At 41.8% G+C, this 17,831-nt stretch overlaps 1 protein-coding gene across 1 annotated transcript; it reads right to left on the bottom strand.

Moving 5' to 3' along the window:
- Positions 1 to 161: 161 nt before the first annotated feature.
- On the bottom strand, positions 162 to 17,575 carry WDR82 (WD repeat domain 82). The gene is made up of 9 exons (XM_061128443.1): positions 17,356 to 17,575; positions 13,257 to 13,354; positions 10,493 to 10,559; positions 6,220 to 6,319; positions 5,669 to 5,785; positions 5,267 to 5,422; positions 4,745 to 4,814; positions 4,023 to 4,165; positions 162 to 3,037 (listed from the first exon to the last, which is right to left on the bottom strand). The coding sequence occupies exons 1-9, from the start codon at positions 17,514 to 17,516 to the stop codon at positions 3,008 to 3,010; spliced, it is 942 nt and encodes a 313-aa protein (XP_060984426.1). The 5' UTR covers positions 17,517 to 17,575; the 3' UTR covers positions 162 to 3,007.
- Between the last annotated feature and the right edge of the window lie 256 nt (positions 17,576 to 17,831).

Here is a 17,831-nt window from a genome sequence, read left to right as displayed (position 1 = left end):
CCAACAACCTGTCCACAGCATTGCGGTGAGTCTCAGTATGAGCCAGGAGGACTGACAGGGGACAACCCACCCCCATGCCCTCCAACTCTAAGAACAAGGCAAACAGTGCTATGAAAACTCAACGGAAGAGGCTGCAGCCATAAAATTCTGTTTAAGACAGATAACATGGAAAAAAACGTTTATATGTTAAGTACAAAAAGGACATAAAATTGTATATACAGTAGAATAACAACTATGTAAACACACCAAAAATCTATATGCACAGAAATGTCTAGAGGAACACTTAACACCAAAAGATTAGCAGTGGTAACATTTGGGTGGTAAACTGATTCTTTTTAAAATCCCCAGATTTTTCTTAATAAGCATTAGTTATGACTGCAAGTTATGTTTTTTCCCTAAAAAAACAAAAAACACCCCACTAGCTGGTGGTTGAGCAGTGCAGTGTCACTGTCACATGTCAATCAGTGGCTTTGGCCCTGACTCTTGAGAGCCTGGTGTGCCCCCCACCCCCGGGAGCACTTAAGCACCTCAGCTCCCACCGAAGGTGTCTTAGCAGCCCTGGTGCTCCTCAGCGTCTCTGACCCACAGACACTCCTCCCTTATTTCTGCCTTATTTCCACCACCGCATCATCTTCAGTCACTTCCAGCTGCATCTTTCCCTTTCCTTCCCAACTCAGGAGCTGGCTCTGCAGCCACAGGTCCCCATAAAACAGAAGCAGTGCAGTGCATATTTTCAAAGGACCTGCTGCCTCTGCTTCGGACACAACAGGAACTCAATACAAATAATTTTACTGCAGATAGACAAGTCATGTGTGGTGGCTGCTCTGGGTACAGATGATGTCACTTACGCAGGCCTTCTTGTTAACCTACAGTTCCAAGTACTCTCTCTGAACAGTTATTCTTACCATGAATCTTCTACCCTGGAAAGCCAGAGGTGGGCAGTTAATAGTTCAGATCACTTGGTTTCTAAAAGTCTCTCCACTCTGAGAATGCAGAGCTTTATAAAGAGTGTGGCACTGCAGAAACTATAGATTCCAGTCTATGTCTGGCAAAGATGTATGCCCCTTGCCCTTAAATTTGAGGAACAAACCAAAAAGTAACTGCTAAAAAAGCAAAAGAAAACAAAACAGTAAATGCTAGCAGTTCGCAGCCTATTCTTGCTGCTGAGTGGTGAGAGTAATGGCTTGCTTTCCCCACCAGCGGGTAGGTACTCTTGGGCAAGTCAAACATAACCTTGTTGGGCCTGTTTCTGGGTCTGCAGGGAATGTGTTACTCGCTTATATGTTTGGGAACTTGGTGAAATAATATGCCACTAGTCCTGCTCTAAGAAGGCCATGCAGGGGAAAAGGTAATGAGCTATCTGCAGCTCGTCTCAACCCCGATCAGGAATCCTCCCCAAGACAAGGCAAGGAAAAGAAGCAAGAAAGCAGACATACCAGGTAAACAGGAGTGACCTGTAATTGGCAAAGAAGCCTCAGACAAGCTGAAAATGCTCTGGTTCCAGCATCCTGTCCCCAAATGCTAGAAGCCAGACACAGAAGGCATGCAAAAGTGACTGTCACACACATATAGGCGCAGACAGAGCATCACTGGGCAAAAAAGGGGCTAATACTGCAGAGAAGGCCCCAAAGTGCAACTTGAGGAACACAAGGCAGTCATTCCAAGACCCTCACTTAGCTGCCATGGGGACAGCAAACACAGCAAACACTCAAAAGCTTTGCTTTTGTTTAGTCTCCCGAAGGGAAAAAGGTAATAGGGAAGACTCACTAACACTTGTGGCAAACACTATTAGCAAGGATGCAGTCTTTCTCTGGGGGTGTGGGACTCCATCTCCTTCAGCTGAACTCTTTGATACTTTTAAAATATATATATATATATATATATATATAATGTGCACACACACATATATGTATATATGTATGCACACATGATATATTTAAATGAAGGCGTACACACACTGTGCTAAAATACAAACAACAGAATCCCAAGTCATATATAAAAAGGCTAAATATAACATATAACACAGGCCTAGGCCAGCCCCGTGCTGGGAGCTGGGGAAGGGGCAGGATCATCTGGAGACTATGTACACAACTTGTGGTGGGCAGGGAAGGCATCAGTGTAAACAACTCGGACTCACTCCACAATACTGGCCCACAGGAACGTGTGATGGAGCTCATGTACAAAAACAGACGCCCACCTTGCTTTCATACACAATCAAACGTGGCAGGCACCCAGAAGGACCGTGGGTTTGTCTTGATGACGGGACCACACCAAGCTGCTGCTAGACCTCCCAGCCCTAGGAATTCACCTGCTACTACTCCTCCCTCCCTTTCAGGTTCTTGACCCTTTGCCCACCCAGAGCCTGAGGCATGGTCAGGTCACCCACCTTCACATGACTAACTTGCAAGACTTCTGGAAAGCAAGGTCCTTCTGTATCTGTCCCTTTCTGACCCTAAAATACATGGAGACTTACTTCTGTAAATGTTTGGCACCTAAGTAATGCAACGGTTGTGGAGAATGCCACAATAACACAGGGAGACCCAGTAACAAGACATGCAGGGGGAGGGCAAGGGGCACTAAGCTGCCCTAGCATCTCAAAATCAGAACTGTGGCTTCCCATGCATTTGTGGGGGTGGGAGAAGGGATGCGCAGAATAAACAACTTCACCGACTCCTCAGCAGCAAATACATTCAAAACTGAAGGTGTCTCGAGGGCCCCACTATACCCTCATCACAAGTCTGGTCACTCCTCTGGAGGAGCTCGGTGCAGTGACAGCTGGCAAGTCTGAGTCCCGATTGAGTCGGCCACACCAAGAGTCCTTTTGAAGAAGTTCGGCAAAGTAACTTTTTTCTTTTGAGCAGATGTACAGCACATTCTTGGGAAGGCCATGTGGAAGGATGCTCTCCAGCCCAGTCAAATGATCCAATCCCACTATTATCTTAGTCCCCTCTGAGTTTCTCCTACTTGCCACCCTCGCTGTACAGAAAACAGCCAAGCACCGTGCAGGTCAGTCATCAATGGTGGGCAACCAGAAGGCCTGGATGAAAGAAGAACACGAGTCAACTCTAAGAAACCAAGCTTCTCTCCTCATTGCTGAAGGGTTTTCTTACCCCTCCCCCACCATCAAGGTGCCCAACCCTAAAGTTGAAACAGCTATGGCTGATGGCCCTCCCTCCTGACCAACTGACTGGCAATCTATAAACAGAGAAACACTCCCCAATCTATGTGAAAGTAAGCTAGTTCTGTTTCCCTCCAACACTAAGTTCCATCACAGAGGTCCAGTGTTTTAAAAAAAAAAAAGTGCTCTCCAGGAGGTGGGTATCTGGCTTCACTGTTAACCTACAAGTGACCTTAGGCAGGCCCTCTCATTCAGGAGCTGTAAATAATGAGAGGTTGGACTGGACTGCTCTGCTACATTTTTTTTTTTTTTTGACAGTTTTCGTAGTTAAAAAGAAAAAGAGACGGAGCAATGTATTCTGAGCAGGCGAGTAATGAAATGCCTCATGCCCCAAATACCTAGACAGGTTTAGGAGATGCCAAGAAGAAACAGGTGGCTGAGATTCACTGATACTTTGTTTTGCTTATGTTATCCAGGAAGACGGGGGCCTGGAGAAAATTCTAAGTGGTGAGCTGTGATTAACTAAGAATTTCTGATGAACTCAGCATAATCTGAGAGGAATGGAAAAACTGAAAGTTTGCAGCCACAAAAGGCTGGCTCAAAGTTTTAAGAAACCAAAAAACTATGAGGCATAGCTCCAGGTAGTCTGGATATAAAACCAGGAGCCAGAGCTGACCTAAGATCTCCCAGGACCTCAGAGGTGATCCCAGATCATGGAAAGAAAAGTAGAAGTGAAAGGTCAGCCCAATCACAGATCAGATAACAGAAGGCCACCAGCTGAGAAACATGAACTTGGGTGCTTGTAACTGTGCCTATTTAAAACAACTCACTGTGCTCACTGAAGGACCCCCACCCCAAATGAAAAGGGCCCCTATGTGGAGGACATCTCCTGTTGTTAACATACCATGTTAGAACAAGCGCTGGCAAAGGTCATGAACTTGGGGTTGAACTGCAAACAGGTAATGGGGCCTGTGTGTTTGCCATCCAATACAGCTACTTTTATACCACTCTCTCCATTCCAGACATGGATCTTGCCATCCTCTGAACCTGAAGAGAATGATTAAGGCATGTAACAACAGCTCAAGGCACACTACAAAGACAAGTGGCAAACAGATACAGACTGACATCTTGAAAGCAGCCAACCCTCAGGACCCAGCCACTAGCAGAAATGGAGAGGGAGTAAAGGCAGATAAGAAAAGACACTTTAGGAACTGATCTAGACTCTATTCTCAGGCAAGTCATTTCCCCTCTAACTTCAGTCTTCTCATTTAAAAAGGGGGCTTAAAAAAAAGAGGGGGGGCTAAATATGATCACCCTACAAACATCTATACTAAGGTGACTCAACATAAGGTTACAACAGGAAGTCAGTACTATCAGCAAGACAGTGATTGTAGGGCTTAACTCTATGCTGGTCCAGGAGAAGACCATCATTAACGCCCATTCCCAGTAAAGAAATGCAAAGTCAGGACAGTTTAAAGACACAATACCTTTGACAAAATGTGCTACACAGAAACCTGAAAATTTCTATCAAGAGGATAATAAATGGTATCTTAGTTATAACCAGCAAAAATAACATAATGCATAGTATCAAAGAAATAACCCCCAAAGGGGATAAAGAAAGCTTACCAATCATAATAAACTGGGAGTCTGGAGTAAATGAGGCCTCCAATGTGACAGCCTTGCTGTTAGCATAACCCTAAAAAATAAAAGCAAAACAATACTCGTTACAGTGCCATTAACAAAAAACAATTGCCTACAAACACTGACTCCACATACACATCTTCTTTTCTGTGAAATACTCTCTCCTTCTCAATGCACAGTGCTACCAAGGTTCCAAACTCGGCTACCACCCTTCACAATTAATTCACTCCCAACTGCATGTTCAAGGGGGCTAGAAAATGTTTATAGTCAGGAATTATTATATATCTAAACACCTAACTTGAGCCACTGGGTGAGAAGTAAATGTCTCAGAATCCAAGAAAAATAATGTCATGTGCAGGAAGAAAATGCCAGTCCATGCCTTTAACAAAGGACAACTGCTGGTCTCCATCAACTAGCTAACATAATTCTCAGAAGGGAAGACCACAGAAAAAAGGTAAAAACATTGGGGGGCGGGGGGGGGGGGGAGCTCAAAAGTTGTCAGCTCACCCCAAACGTATGCATCACCACTCCCTTGAATGCATCGATCAGACGGATGAAGCTGCCATTGGTGGAGATGAGGATGAGCTTGCCATCATTGCTGAACTTGAGTCCTGTCCACTCACAAGTCCGATCATACTGCATCTTAAATGTTGCAAATGGCCCCTGCAAAAGATAAAGACAGCAGCCTCAGGCCCAAGGCACATCAATCATTCCTTCTGCCAGAGCCAAATCTCATTCTATCCCTTTAGATTCCTTTGGGACTAGGGAAAGCAGAGGATTACGCACTGCTCTGATGCTTTCTAAGGTCTACCACATACCTCCTCTAGTGTAGAAAAAGGCTCTTAAAGGTCCATCTCACCCTTCAAAACTTCCATAGTATCAAGACATTTCAAAGATTCAAAGATTTACCTTATCAAAAGAGCGAAGATCATATAGTTTGACCATTTCAGAATTGACACCTGCGGCAAAAATTAATCCTTCTGGATCAAAAGAACAAACAGGCTTGCCCTGTAGATGCATGAGACCCTAAGAAAAAAGAAAAATTTTTAAAAAGTTAATGAACCCAGGATTCTACAAAAAACAAACATAAAACTAACTAAAATGAAGTTTTAAAAAAATAGGTCTCCATGCAATTCATTTCAGATCAACTCTAACTACAATTTTACAGACACTGAATTCAGATAAAAACAAATCTCTGAAATCTAAAACCTATAGTTCAGAGTCTCCAGGAAAACTGCCTTTAAAACACTAAGGCATGGATCATAATAAATATGCACTGGATTAAGACATTAACTATTATCACCAGTCACCTAGCAGGAAAAGGAAAGATTTTCTCCAAAATTTAAAGACTCTGGGATCCCAGAAAGGAAATACTGCTTTCCCCCTTCCGTGAGACAGAGCACTGATGATAGTGCTTACCACAGAAAACACTTAAAGTGTAACTGTTGAGGCAACATTACCTGGCAGTTAGGAGAGCGGAGATCCCAGAGCCGAATGGTCTTATCAAGAGACCCAGAAATGAAAGTGTCATCCACAGGTGACATGGACAAGGCCACCACCCTGCAATGCATCAAGATAAATAGTAGTTGAAGCAAAATATCTGCAAAAATTGTATATGAACTCTAAACCACTTGATCTGCCTACCTATATATATGTTCTCCTAAAAATGTTATTTTAAGAAACAGGCATACACAAGCAATCTGGAATAATCAAAGGTAATTAGTATAATTTAAAAAGCAACTTAAAACTACAACATAAAAATATATGATTCCAATGCAAATCAAATCATGAGATACCATTTCATACCCACTAGCAAAGCGAAAATCAAAGAGATAACAAGTGTGGGTGAGGATGTGGAGAAATTGGAATCCTGATACACTGCTGGTAAGAATGTAAAATGGTAGAGTTGCTCTGAAAAAGTTCTACACTTTCTCAAAAGGTAAACATTCTGTTGCTAGGTATATACACAAGAAACAGGAAAACAGGTCAAAAAAGAAAAAAATCCCCACGCATCTGTGTTCATAACAGCATAATTCATGATTACTAAAAAGTGGAAACAACTCAAAGGTCCATCATCTAATAAATGGATAAACAAAATGTGTTATCACCACATAGGAATATTATTTGGCAATAAAAAGAAATGAAATTACTTATTCATATTAAATATGCATGAAAGTAAAAGAGGTCAGACAGAAAGTAGATTAGTTGCTTCCAGCGGCTAGAAGACTGGAAATGGGGAGTGTTAATGGATACAGGGTTTCTGTTTGGGGTGATGAATGTGTTCTGGAATTATACAGTGATTATGGCTGTCCAACTCTGTGAATATATTAAAAACCACTGAATTGTACACTTTAAAAGCATGATTTTGTGGTACTGAACTATATCTCAATTTATGTGGGTCCAATAGGTCTGACAATCTATGTTTCTAACATGTTCCTAGGTGATGGTGAGGCTGATAGTCTGAGTACCATACCTAGAGAGCCACAGACCTGTGCTAACAGCCTATGCCATGGTTCTGATATGGGTCCCCTTTTATGATTATACTGTTAAGAATCACTCATTGTAAAATATTTCTTCCAAGGCCTCATCTGGGCTCTCTTTCCCCTCTGCTCATGTTCTTGCTCTGCCATGCTCTGCACTGATGATACCCACCATGTCCCCAGCATTTGGGCCCAGCCTATGGAGGACAGCATGTGACTCTGCTTTACCTGCCTCTTGGAGCATGCCAGAGCCCTAACCAGGGGTTCCTTGAGGAAGCCCTTGTGAAAATGGACACTCAGATGGTGCTTTCTTCTGGGTGATATGGAAGAGCAGCTCGACATTCTGGCTTGGCTAAAAAACACTTCATAGACAAAAGAGTGGGTGTCATAGCTGAAGATTACAGAGGAAATGGTGGTGGTGTACTGTTTCATTTTGACAAAGAAAAATTTGAAGTTAAAAGATAAAGTGATCAAGTCACATAACTCATTTGTGAATGGATTTTTTAACTGTAGAAATAGAGGAAGTTCAAATTTTAGATGACACTGAAAAGGGTTCAGGAGGTTTTGGTTCCATGAGAAAGAATTAAAATGTGTGCCACGAACAGAAAATGAGAAAATGTACTTTCCCCGCCCCACCCCCCAAATCTTCCAGCATAACAAAATTAACATTTGCACTAGATCATCAACTTAAAAATTTAAAAGATACTATAAGCCAATATTTCCTGGGAATGCTGAGGCGGTAATAAAACAGAGTAAGGAGAATGCATACGGACATGTAATTTTATGTCCCAGTATTCAGGTCAGAAGCTCAGAGGAAGTCTACCTTGGCGCATGGCTCTGCTAAGAGGCACAGGGAATGCAAGGAGGAACAAGATTTCCACTCTAAGAAAGCTTAACTGTCTAGCCCAGACAATTCCAAGAGAGGGTCAAAGAAGGCTTTCTGGAAGCAGCTGCACCTGTGTTGAACAGGGTTTCAATGGGAGTGGTCTTTCTGGAAGATGCCAGATAGGAGAAGGCATGAAGCAGTTCAGGAAGCAGCATAAGAGTTCACCTCAACTGGAGTGGCAGGAGATAACACTGGGAAAATGGGTCAGACAGAGAGAAAAGAACCTGACTCCAGGGTTTTTTGAGGGAGGCTGTGAAGTGGTTAGAATTGTTTAAAAAAAAAAAAAAAAAGAGTGCAGAAGCAGGATAGTGAGTGGTGGGGGGATTAGGATTTGACAGTAATTTACCTGAGCAAGGACAGAAGCAAAGGAGTAAGTATGGAGGAAAGTGACACACGAGGTTAAACCTAAGTAGTATCAATAGGATTTAACAGCTCACTGAATGTGAAGGCAAGGAAAAAGCAGTGAACAGACAACAGAGGCTTTCAGTTGGGAGAACTAGAAGAGACAGATGGAAAAAACATAAGGCAGACAGAGGAACTGGCCCAAGGAATTTAACGAAGGATGGAGTATCAGATTTGTCAGAGACATCTGCAGAGATGTGTATAAAACCTGTAGGTGTGAAGTCCAGTCTGAAAATCATAGGCTGAAAATACTGATTTGGGAAGCCATCTGAGGTGAATGAAATCAGTGATGGAGGTAGCTGAGAAAATACAAGAAGAAAAAAAAGCTAGGGTAGAAACTTGCTTACTTCAGAGTTACAGGAGAAAGAGAAGCCAAGAATATCAAGAACAGAACCAAGATGGAAAGCCAAAGGGGGAAAAAAAATTTTACTGAGAGCCTGAGTGCCAAAACAAGCCCCAGGCAGTGTATTTTACCTGGAGGCAACAGGGAAAGGGGAGTAAACAGCTTGGCTTGGATGAGAGAATTAACAGTGAATGAATGTGACGAGGTAGAGATGGGAATATGCAGGTTCTTCTTCTATGTCTGACAGTGAAAAGTGGGTGATATTCTCAACAAAAAAATTCAAGGTAAGGAAGCCTGTAGGCAGCAAAGGAGATGGAAGAAAGTAGAGAGGGGTTGCTTTTCTCAAGGAAGAAAAAAACTACTTCTTTCTCAGGGAAAGGTTTCTAAGGAAGAGAGGAATTGAGGTGGAAAAGACAGAAGTTGAAAAGAACTCATTCTGGATGGCCTTAACTTTATCACAAAAGGAAGGACAAAGTTATCTATTAAGAATCAGGAGGTCAAGAAATTGGGCAAGTGCTAAGACCAGACAGTTTCAAACAACTGCCACCAACTCTCAATTACAGACAATGTGTTTGTGAACATTAATTTAACAAACAAAAACATCTACTAGTCACAAGCCATTCTTTGTCTGAACTACACAGTAACCGACAATTGCCACCTTTTATGTTCAGCTTCCCTGGTGGCTCAGACGGTAAAGCATCTGCCTACAATGTGGGAGACCCGGGTTCAAACCCTGGGTCAGGAGGATCTCCTAGAGAAGGAAATGGTAACCCAATCCAGTATTCTTGCCTGGACAATCCCATGGATGGAGGAGCCTGGTAGGCTGTAGTCCATGGGGTCGCAAAGAGTCGGACAGGACTGAGTGACTTCACTTTCACTTTCATGTTCAGCAACAAAGAAAATGCCCAGCCCAATCAGAACTGTCACTGTAAACAGGGTGCTCTCCGCCCACCTCTTATCAGGGCTGAACCACTCCATGTTGGATTACTGTACATTTGCAAAGAAAAGTACCAGTGTTTAAAATAGCATCCAAGGGAAATTGTGTATAACATTCAACCCAAACTTGAAAAACTGGAGGAAATATACTAGGAGAATTGGGATAAGAGACAGAGAGAAACAACCTGCATTATGAAACTGAATAAGGAAACAAGTTTCTTAACTTTCAAAAAGTAAAACAAAGGACAATTTTATTTATTAATTTTGCATTCTCATGAAGATCTTCATATGGAACATGTTTATGTAAAGGAGGGGCATGCTGAAATGGGGGCCACCTATACAGGAAGCCTCAGACATGTAAACTGTCCTTTCATTAAGGGATGTCTGATATTTGAGATCTCTAAATGCCAAATGCAATTTTTACTATATAGGTTTCCACTGAATATCCTTAGTCCACATTTTTCCTATTAATGTTTTAACTGAGCTTTCAGTTTATCCATGAAGTCCTACCCCTGCCTCTACAACCTTGATTAATCTAGAGCTGACTGTTTAGGAAGGGTTAACAAGAGATTTAAGAGATATGCCAAGCAGCAGTGAGAAACTAGCTTCATTTCACTAATAAAATCTCTCCACTCAGTTTATTCTATGGATAATCTATTTACTTTTTTTTAACACCTGTGTCTTACCTTTTGCTATGTCCAGGAAAGTACCTGATATATTTGTTGTCATGCAATGACAGGTAACGAATAGTATCTGAAAGAAGACAAATATCCTATTATTTTTAAATAATAATTTACTTTGCATTTTCATCTTGAAAAGACAAGGTAAAAGAATTCATTGTTCTCCATAATTCAAGCAAAGTCTGAATGAACAATAGTGAATAACTCTTTTCCACAGCACTAGAGATTTCACATAACTCAAAGGCAGAGTTCTCAAGCTGAAAGCATACAGAGCTATGTTTAAAAATCATTGTTGTTACCAATCTTTGGCTTCTGCATAGTTACAATGAAATTTATCCCACAAATATGCCCCACCACCCCCCAAAAAACAACAGTTTTAGTACCCACAGAATGCAAACGTTAAAGAAAAACATATGGCTACTGACAAAACAGGCTCAAAGAACTAAACAGCCATACTGAGTTGTGGATCAAGCTGGACTCTGGCATATTTTTCTCCAGCATTCTCCAACAGCATGTCAACCCAACCTTCACCTCATCTGAATGTAAACTGAATACACAATTTACATTAAAATTAAATAAAATGGAAAGAGAAGTAAAGTTCTACTCCTTTTCTAATTAACCAACTATAATGGTCCCTTATACAGCAAAGTGAGTTAGAAAGTAGCCAAAAGAAATGAGAAAATTTAGATTAAAAAGGCTGCAAGATATTTAAAAATCAAAGTAATGAACTATACCAAGTCACAGTTCACAGCAGTGAGATTTTTACAGTATCAAAGAAAGGAATTATCACAGAGACCTGTGCTTGGAGAAAATAAGAAAAATACTCTTAAAAACCAAATCACTCCTTCTGAAAAAGTAAAACAAAATACGATGGTGCTGGGAAGGGAATGAAGTTCCATAAAGAATAAAACTGTAAAGTACCATGCCTCTGACAAGACTAGGAATAAGAAACAATTGTTGAAAAATGTAATAGGCAATAGGACCAAAATACAGAAAAGGAAAGCAGAGAAAGAACATTCTGGAGGTAAACAGTATACAGGAATAAAGAGGTTGAGAGCACAAATTCTTTCCACTCGTTCACAGGGGTACTAATAACAGGGAATTTAACCTGGGAGAGGGAAAAAGGCACAAAACTAAACATAGTTTCCCTGAAAACATCTTCAAAGTTCTTGAATGACAACTGTAAAGTATTCCTGACTGTTCTACTGCGAGGAACTCCTCACCGGCCCTGAGCAGAAGAGACCCCTTCCCCATTACCTGGTCTCCCAGAGGTGGGCAGGGCGCCGCCATCGTCTCCGCCCCACTCGGTAGCCGGCGCACTGTTCCCGGCAAGGCAGTGGCCTGTACAGTTATCTCCTGTACCGGGTGGTATCATAGACCCTCAAACTGTACAAACTACTACCTCAGCCTGGAATCAGGCAAAAGGATACGAAGCGTTGCAGCAACTCCTCAGGATGTGCTCGAAACAGGAAAGGCAACGTCCTCACAGCAGAGGCCTAGCAGCAAAGCTGCAAGTGCTACACATCTGCCTCATCTTGCACCATATTTGGAGAATTCTCATTTAATCACCCAGAAAAACACCCCAACAGGAGAAACACCATTCATTCAGATGATCACAGAGATATATTTCCTCAAAATCCTGTTTTATATTCTTGTCCAAAAGTATCAATTACACTGCTTACTTAGAAAACCACCTCTGAAATAAAGGCATGAAAAGTACAAACAATATACTTACTAAAAATCAAATACAGAAGTCTCATTAAAAAAAAAGAAACAAAACACTTTTACCCATCTGCTCTGAGATAGGCATAACCAAAATAGCAGTCTAAGCAACCCTTGTTGAATGACATTAGAAAAATCTTACTGTTAAAAATGAATCAATAAGTCAGTGAGATTGAAAAAAAATAACCCAGTCCTAATATGAAAGTGTTATACCTCAATTCCAAGATGACCTGTCAACTGAGAATGACCTATCACAGAGGAAAAGCAGTAAAAACAAAGATCCTTTATTAGAGAAAGAAATCACAAGTTTAAATTCTAAAAATAACTATTATTCTTCAAAGGCATTAACTTTATTTAAAGAAGAAAGGGAGTCCAGTGGTTAAGACTGGAGTGGCAGTGGTGAAGACTCTGCGCTGCCAATGCAGGGTACACAGGTTTGATTCCTGATGAAGGAACTAAGATCCCACATGTTGTACACATGGTATGGCCAAATACTTTCAATAAATAAATGGAAAAGGGGATAAAATTCAGATCAAATATGTCCCTGTAATCAAAGAAAACTAAGGTCAGTATATTGTCCTTTGTGACACAGACCATCAATAGTTTGGACAATACAAAACCTCTTCTAAGGTCTACTAAACTACCATACCTGAAAGTATCTGTGAAAACTTTTCTCAAATCTGTATTATTTTGAACAGGAAAGCAGCACTGTTTTAACATTTGCTGTGTGTCAAGTGTTCTTTCCTTTTATTTCTTCTAAAAGTCTTCTTTCAAGTTTCAAGAAGCACAAACTGTAAATACAATTCGTAGCTTCCTATTTCCACTCCCCACCCTAAACTAGAAAACTTCCTTACTCAGTTTCAAGCCCTTCAAAAGTACTAATGGCTTGCTTCCAGCATCTCTTCAGTCATAATGATGTTAGCACAGCAAACATCACAGGAAAATTTAAAATAACTATAATCAAACATAAGTGGTCACAAAGGTTCCATAAACCTTACCTAACAAAGGTAATCATGACCATTAACTTGCTAAAAAGAAGCTTGCTTACCATCTATTTTGTTAGAGCTGTAAACGACTGTATTTGCTGCATGAGTGTATCTGATGAGATCCACGCCATATTTCTTACTGTACAGGGTTCTCTTTGGTCTGCCGAGGAAATGGAGAAAAAAAACCATCAAAATCTTCCAACACCAAAATCTAAAATCGTCATGTAAAGAGAAGCACTTGAATGATGTGGGAAGGGTGAAGATTCTTGGTAAGTCCTAACACTGAAAAGAAACAGAATTTCTTCCAAAAAGGGAGGAAATAAACAGAATCAATCAAGTGCAACAGTCTGAACCAAATGCTAAAGTTAGGAAGTAGAAGTAAATCTGAGGGCTCAAATCGGCCGTTACTAGAGTGTTCACAAGTAAGCTCTGAGTACACACAAAACAATCCATAACTTACAAGAAAGAGGGAAATGGGAATATGTCACACCAGTGAGGCCAGAACTTAAGCCATTCACTTGGAAAGACGCTTTCTTCAAGAAACGATTTATCAAAACTGAAACCAGGTGCAAAACTGCCTTTCCTAATATAACCTAATATTTCCATCCTCTCTATCTTATAGTTCCAAAGCACATATTGAGCCTTTTACAAGACTAACCCTAACTCTCTGTATCAAAACTAGTCATTAATCCTCTTCTCTCTACTTAAATGTAAAATCACTTATTTCTAAGCTTGAGGTTATCAGTCTATTTGTTGAAATTCCTTAAACATTATCTTCTTCTATAGAATCTTAAAGATCAAGCTGAAACTGAACTCATCAAAATATTTTGTCTAAAACTTCATAATATTCTACATTTATGTACAGGAGGATTTCATAAATCCTATACTACTGTTTACCGAGAATTTATGGAAAAGAGGTTCACCCTCTCAATGTAAAAACCTCTTGAAACCTAGATGCTAAACAGTCAGATGACTCAGGGAGCTTTAAGAAGTCAAATTGCACTTTCAATTTTTCTGACGTCAAGGGTTTCCCTACATTAAACCTATTTACAAACAAGATTTCTCACTCCAAAAGCACTGACTTTTCCCATTCTCATCATCTCCCAAAAGATGAGTTAATAAAAAAGATCAGTTTGAATGCTACCTTGTCGAGTCCACCATCCTGGGTTCTGCCATGTAGTTACTGTGTGTTAACCAGTGAATGAGAGAGAGAAAGAGGGAGTGAGCGTGTATGTGAACATGTGCTTACTCTCAAGACAGTTGACTTTGTGTCTACCAATGGAAAGTGAAGCTTACCTACCTCAGTACTGAGCCTACAATAATGAAGACACAGCCTGAAGAACCAATGTTAAAGGGTATGGTCTAAGGGAAATATTCAGTTTCAATTACATATGGCCTATTTGTCTCAAATATATCAATAATACTAACCTAAGGTTTTGTGCTTAACATAATCTTTTACCTCATATCATTTTCTAGTTTGAAAGCTAGATTCTAATGCATCCATTTCAGAGGACTATGCACATTTTTTCACAAATATTGTGGTAAGTTTCTTTGTACAAACTATGATTCTGGTGATTAGGTAAGAATAAATAATATTAAATCCTTCTCTCTGAATAATTCACATCATCTACCACAAGTAATATCCTTTGTATGCTTTCATACTAAACAAACAAACAAAAATCATTTGGGACTTCCCTGGCAGCAGTGGGTAAGACTGTGCATTTCCAACGCAGGGATCGAGGGTTTGAACCCTGGTAGGGGAACTAAGATCCTACATGTCTTGTGGTGCACCTCTCCCCTCCACCAAATCACTCAGTGGATGAACTCCATTATAAAGAAAGTTTCAATGAACAGTAAACACAGAAAATATTAAGCACAAAGAATTTTGTTTTAGCTATTTTCAAACTCCCAACATTAGTACCATCTAATACAGATACTGTGCTTTCCAAGGAAATCTTACTTTTCTTCCAATGTTGGTTTGACCTACACTAGTGGCAAATTTTTTTCTTCACGTTACCACTTAGGATCATGGACTCCTTGAGGCTAGAGAAGAGATCTGACCAATGTCACATATCTAGTCACAAAGCCAAACTAGAACCCAGTCTATCAGATCACTCTCTTATCACAGATCACCATGAAACAAGGTCACAATTCATATGAGCATATTTTAAAGAATGTGCTGTATACTACTGTGTCAATATTACATTCTCTAATTTGGATAACTGTACTCTGGTTACATAAGAAAACGTCCTTGTGCTTAGGATTAGGATATCCATGTTGAAGTGTTTAGGATAAAGGGGCTTGATACCTCTATATCACTATCTAATGGTTCAGGGAAAAAATGCATATATATATATATATCTGTATATACATACACATATGTATATACACATATATGTATGTAAATATAAACATTTACATAGAGACAACAAAGAAAATAGAGCAAAATTATTGGATCCTGGGAGTTCTTGGAAACAACCGTGTAACTTTCTGCAAGCTTGTTATTATGTAAAAATGCTACATGAATGAATGAACTGAATTATGTTATAAAATTAACATTTTACTTATAACAAGAAGGACTTCCAGTCAATGTCATTTCTACCAAGGGGTGGAAATTATGCCGTATTTGGAGACAAACTTTGAAGAAATGCTTTCACAATTTTCGTTTTCTTTGAATGAAGATACACACTTCCATCCTCAAGTTCCAGGGAGAGGTTCTAATCTGTGCACAAGCACTAAGCATTTCAAGCAAGTCAGCTTCAAATTTCTTCTAGCTCTAGGACCCCACAACTTCTATCTCCACCCTAGCTTTATTCGTGACTCTGTTCCACGTTAATGCAAGTGGCCAGACTTGGAAAGAAATGAATAACATTGACTCACATCACCACTCAGCATTGGTCCAGCTAACAATTCTCTTCCCCCAGGACCACCACTATAGGCCACTCTCCCACATACTGCAGGCAGATCCAAAGACAGTTACATAATACATTTTCACAGCCCAAATAGGAAAAAATTGGGGAGAACAATAGAGTTCAGACCATTACCTCAGATAACCAAATTCACAAATGAAGAGACAAGTTCTGAAAGAAAGTTTGTAGAAGACATCAGTTTAAACAAAACAGACAAAAGGAATGGCTGGAGAAGGTAAAGAAAAACCCAAGGATTCAAAAAGGAGCTCACAATTTAGCAGGGACATGGAGACAGCAAGTCTGAGGCAGAGCTGAGGCAAAGGGAAAAATGAGGGGAATTGGCAAAATGCTGTGCTTTTAAGATTCTGCAGAGATACAGATGTGTTGGGTTTCCAGAGGACTTGGGACAACCTAGAAATGTCATGATCAGACAGAATTGTGCTAAGTCCTAATGGACTGTATGGTGTAATTTTAAAAAAATGTATAAGAAGAAACACGAAATTGTTATACGATATTTTCTTTGTTCTATTAGGAGGTTCACATTCAGGTCGGGGTGGGACGGCCAGGTTCGTCCCTGTCTGGCAAAAAAGAAAAGTTTCAGATGCTGTTAAAAAGTTAACTGTAAACGTAGGAACCGGGGCTGAGGGAGTAAGAGAATGATTTGCAACAGAAAGGAAAAGACAAGGGGCCCAAAGAGGCACAACAAATAAATCCTGACAGGTAACAACTGCAACCCACGCGGCCTTCCGGCAGAAACACGGCGGGAAGCTGAGGGGCAAGGGACCGGCGATGGGCCAGGACTGAATCGAGGTCACCGAGCAGAGAGCAGAGCGAGCTGCCTCTGCTGAATGAGGCAGTCGAGCAGCCTCCGCGGTTCTGCAAGGAGGCCACAGCCGACGGGCACCGAGGACGAAGCCCGACTAGCGGAAAAGCTACCAGTTGGGGCCGCGGTGGGCGGACCCGGCGTTTAAAGGTCAAGGTCAAGGTGGGATTTGCCCAGAGATGGAAAACCGCTCTGAAAGGAGACCGAAGGCAGACAAAACAAAATCATCGTTATTGTTATCGCTATCGTTATTAAGGAAAAAACGGTCTCCCAGACGGCTTCGGAGAGGACGCGGCCCTGGCAGGAGCGTGTGCAAAACAGGCCGCGGGGCCGGACCCGGGCAGAGAGCGGGCCGCGGGGCGAGCGCAGGGCCACGACGCGGAGGGCGGGAGGGACTCAGACCCGGCCCAAGGCCACCGCCGCACTCACTTGCCCTCCTGGCAGTCATAGAGCACGATGGAGTCGTCGTCGCTGCTCGAGATGACCGTCTCGCCGTTGGGGCTGAAGTCGAAGCAGTTGATCTTGTCAGAGTTTTCGCGGAACACCTTGGCGACGCGGAAGCTTCGCAGCACGCTGTCGGTCAGCTTCATGGCGGCGGCTGCCTGAGGCGGCGGCGGCGGCGCAGGGCCGGGGCGGGGCCCGGCGAACGGGCGGGCTGCCGAGGGGCCGACCGGGGCGGGGCGGGCGCCGCGCCGGCGGCGGGCGGGAGAGCGGCCGACAGTCGGGACGCCTCTTCCTCTTTCTCCTCCTGCTTAAGCAACACTTTTCTGTCCGGACTGTGGGGCCTTGCCGACCGTTCCTCCTCACGGTCGCCTCAGGGCCAACCGGCGCGACGCCGGTTCATTGTGTCCGCCATCTTGGGACGACAGGCAGAAGCCGAAGGCGAGGAACCTCACCGCGGTGCC

This window comes from Dama dama, chromosome 24 (genome assembly GCF_033118175.1).
Source record: "Dama dama isolate Ldn47 chromosome 24, ASM3311817v1, whole genome shotgun sequence".
NCBI lineage: Eukaryota > Metazoa > Chordata > Mammalia > Artiodactyla > Cervidae > Dama > Dama dama.
Note: the sequence above shows the minus strand (reverse complement) of the source record. Positions and strands in the feature narration are given on the sequence as shown.

Bases quoted from the DNA above. Each gene is read 5' to 3' on its own strand.
- WDR82 (XM_061128443.1), bottom strand. From the start codon at position 17,516: ATGAAGCTGACCGACAGCGTGCTGCGAAGCTTCCGCGTCGCCAAGGTG. The intron at 5,786-6,219 runs GTAATGTTGCCT...CTTTTTTCTTAG, and splicing joins TCCGCTCTCCTAACTGCCAG to GGTCTCATGCATCTACAGGG. The intron at 4,815-5,266 runs GTGAGCTGACAA...TTTATTTTTTAG, and splicing joins TGGTGATGCATACGTTTGGG to GGTTATGCTAACAGCAAGGC.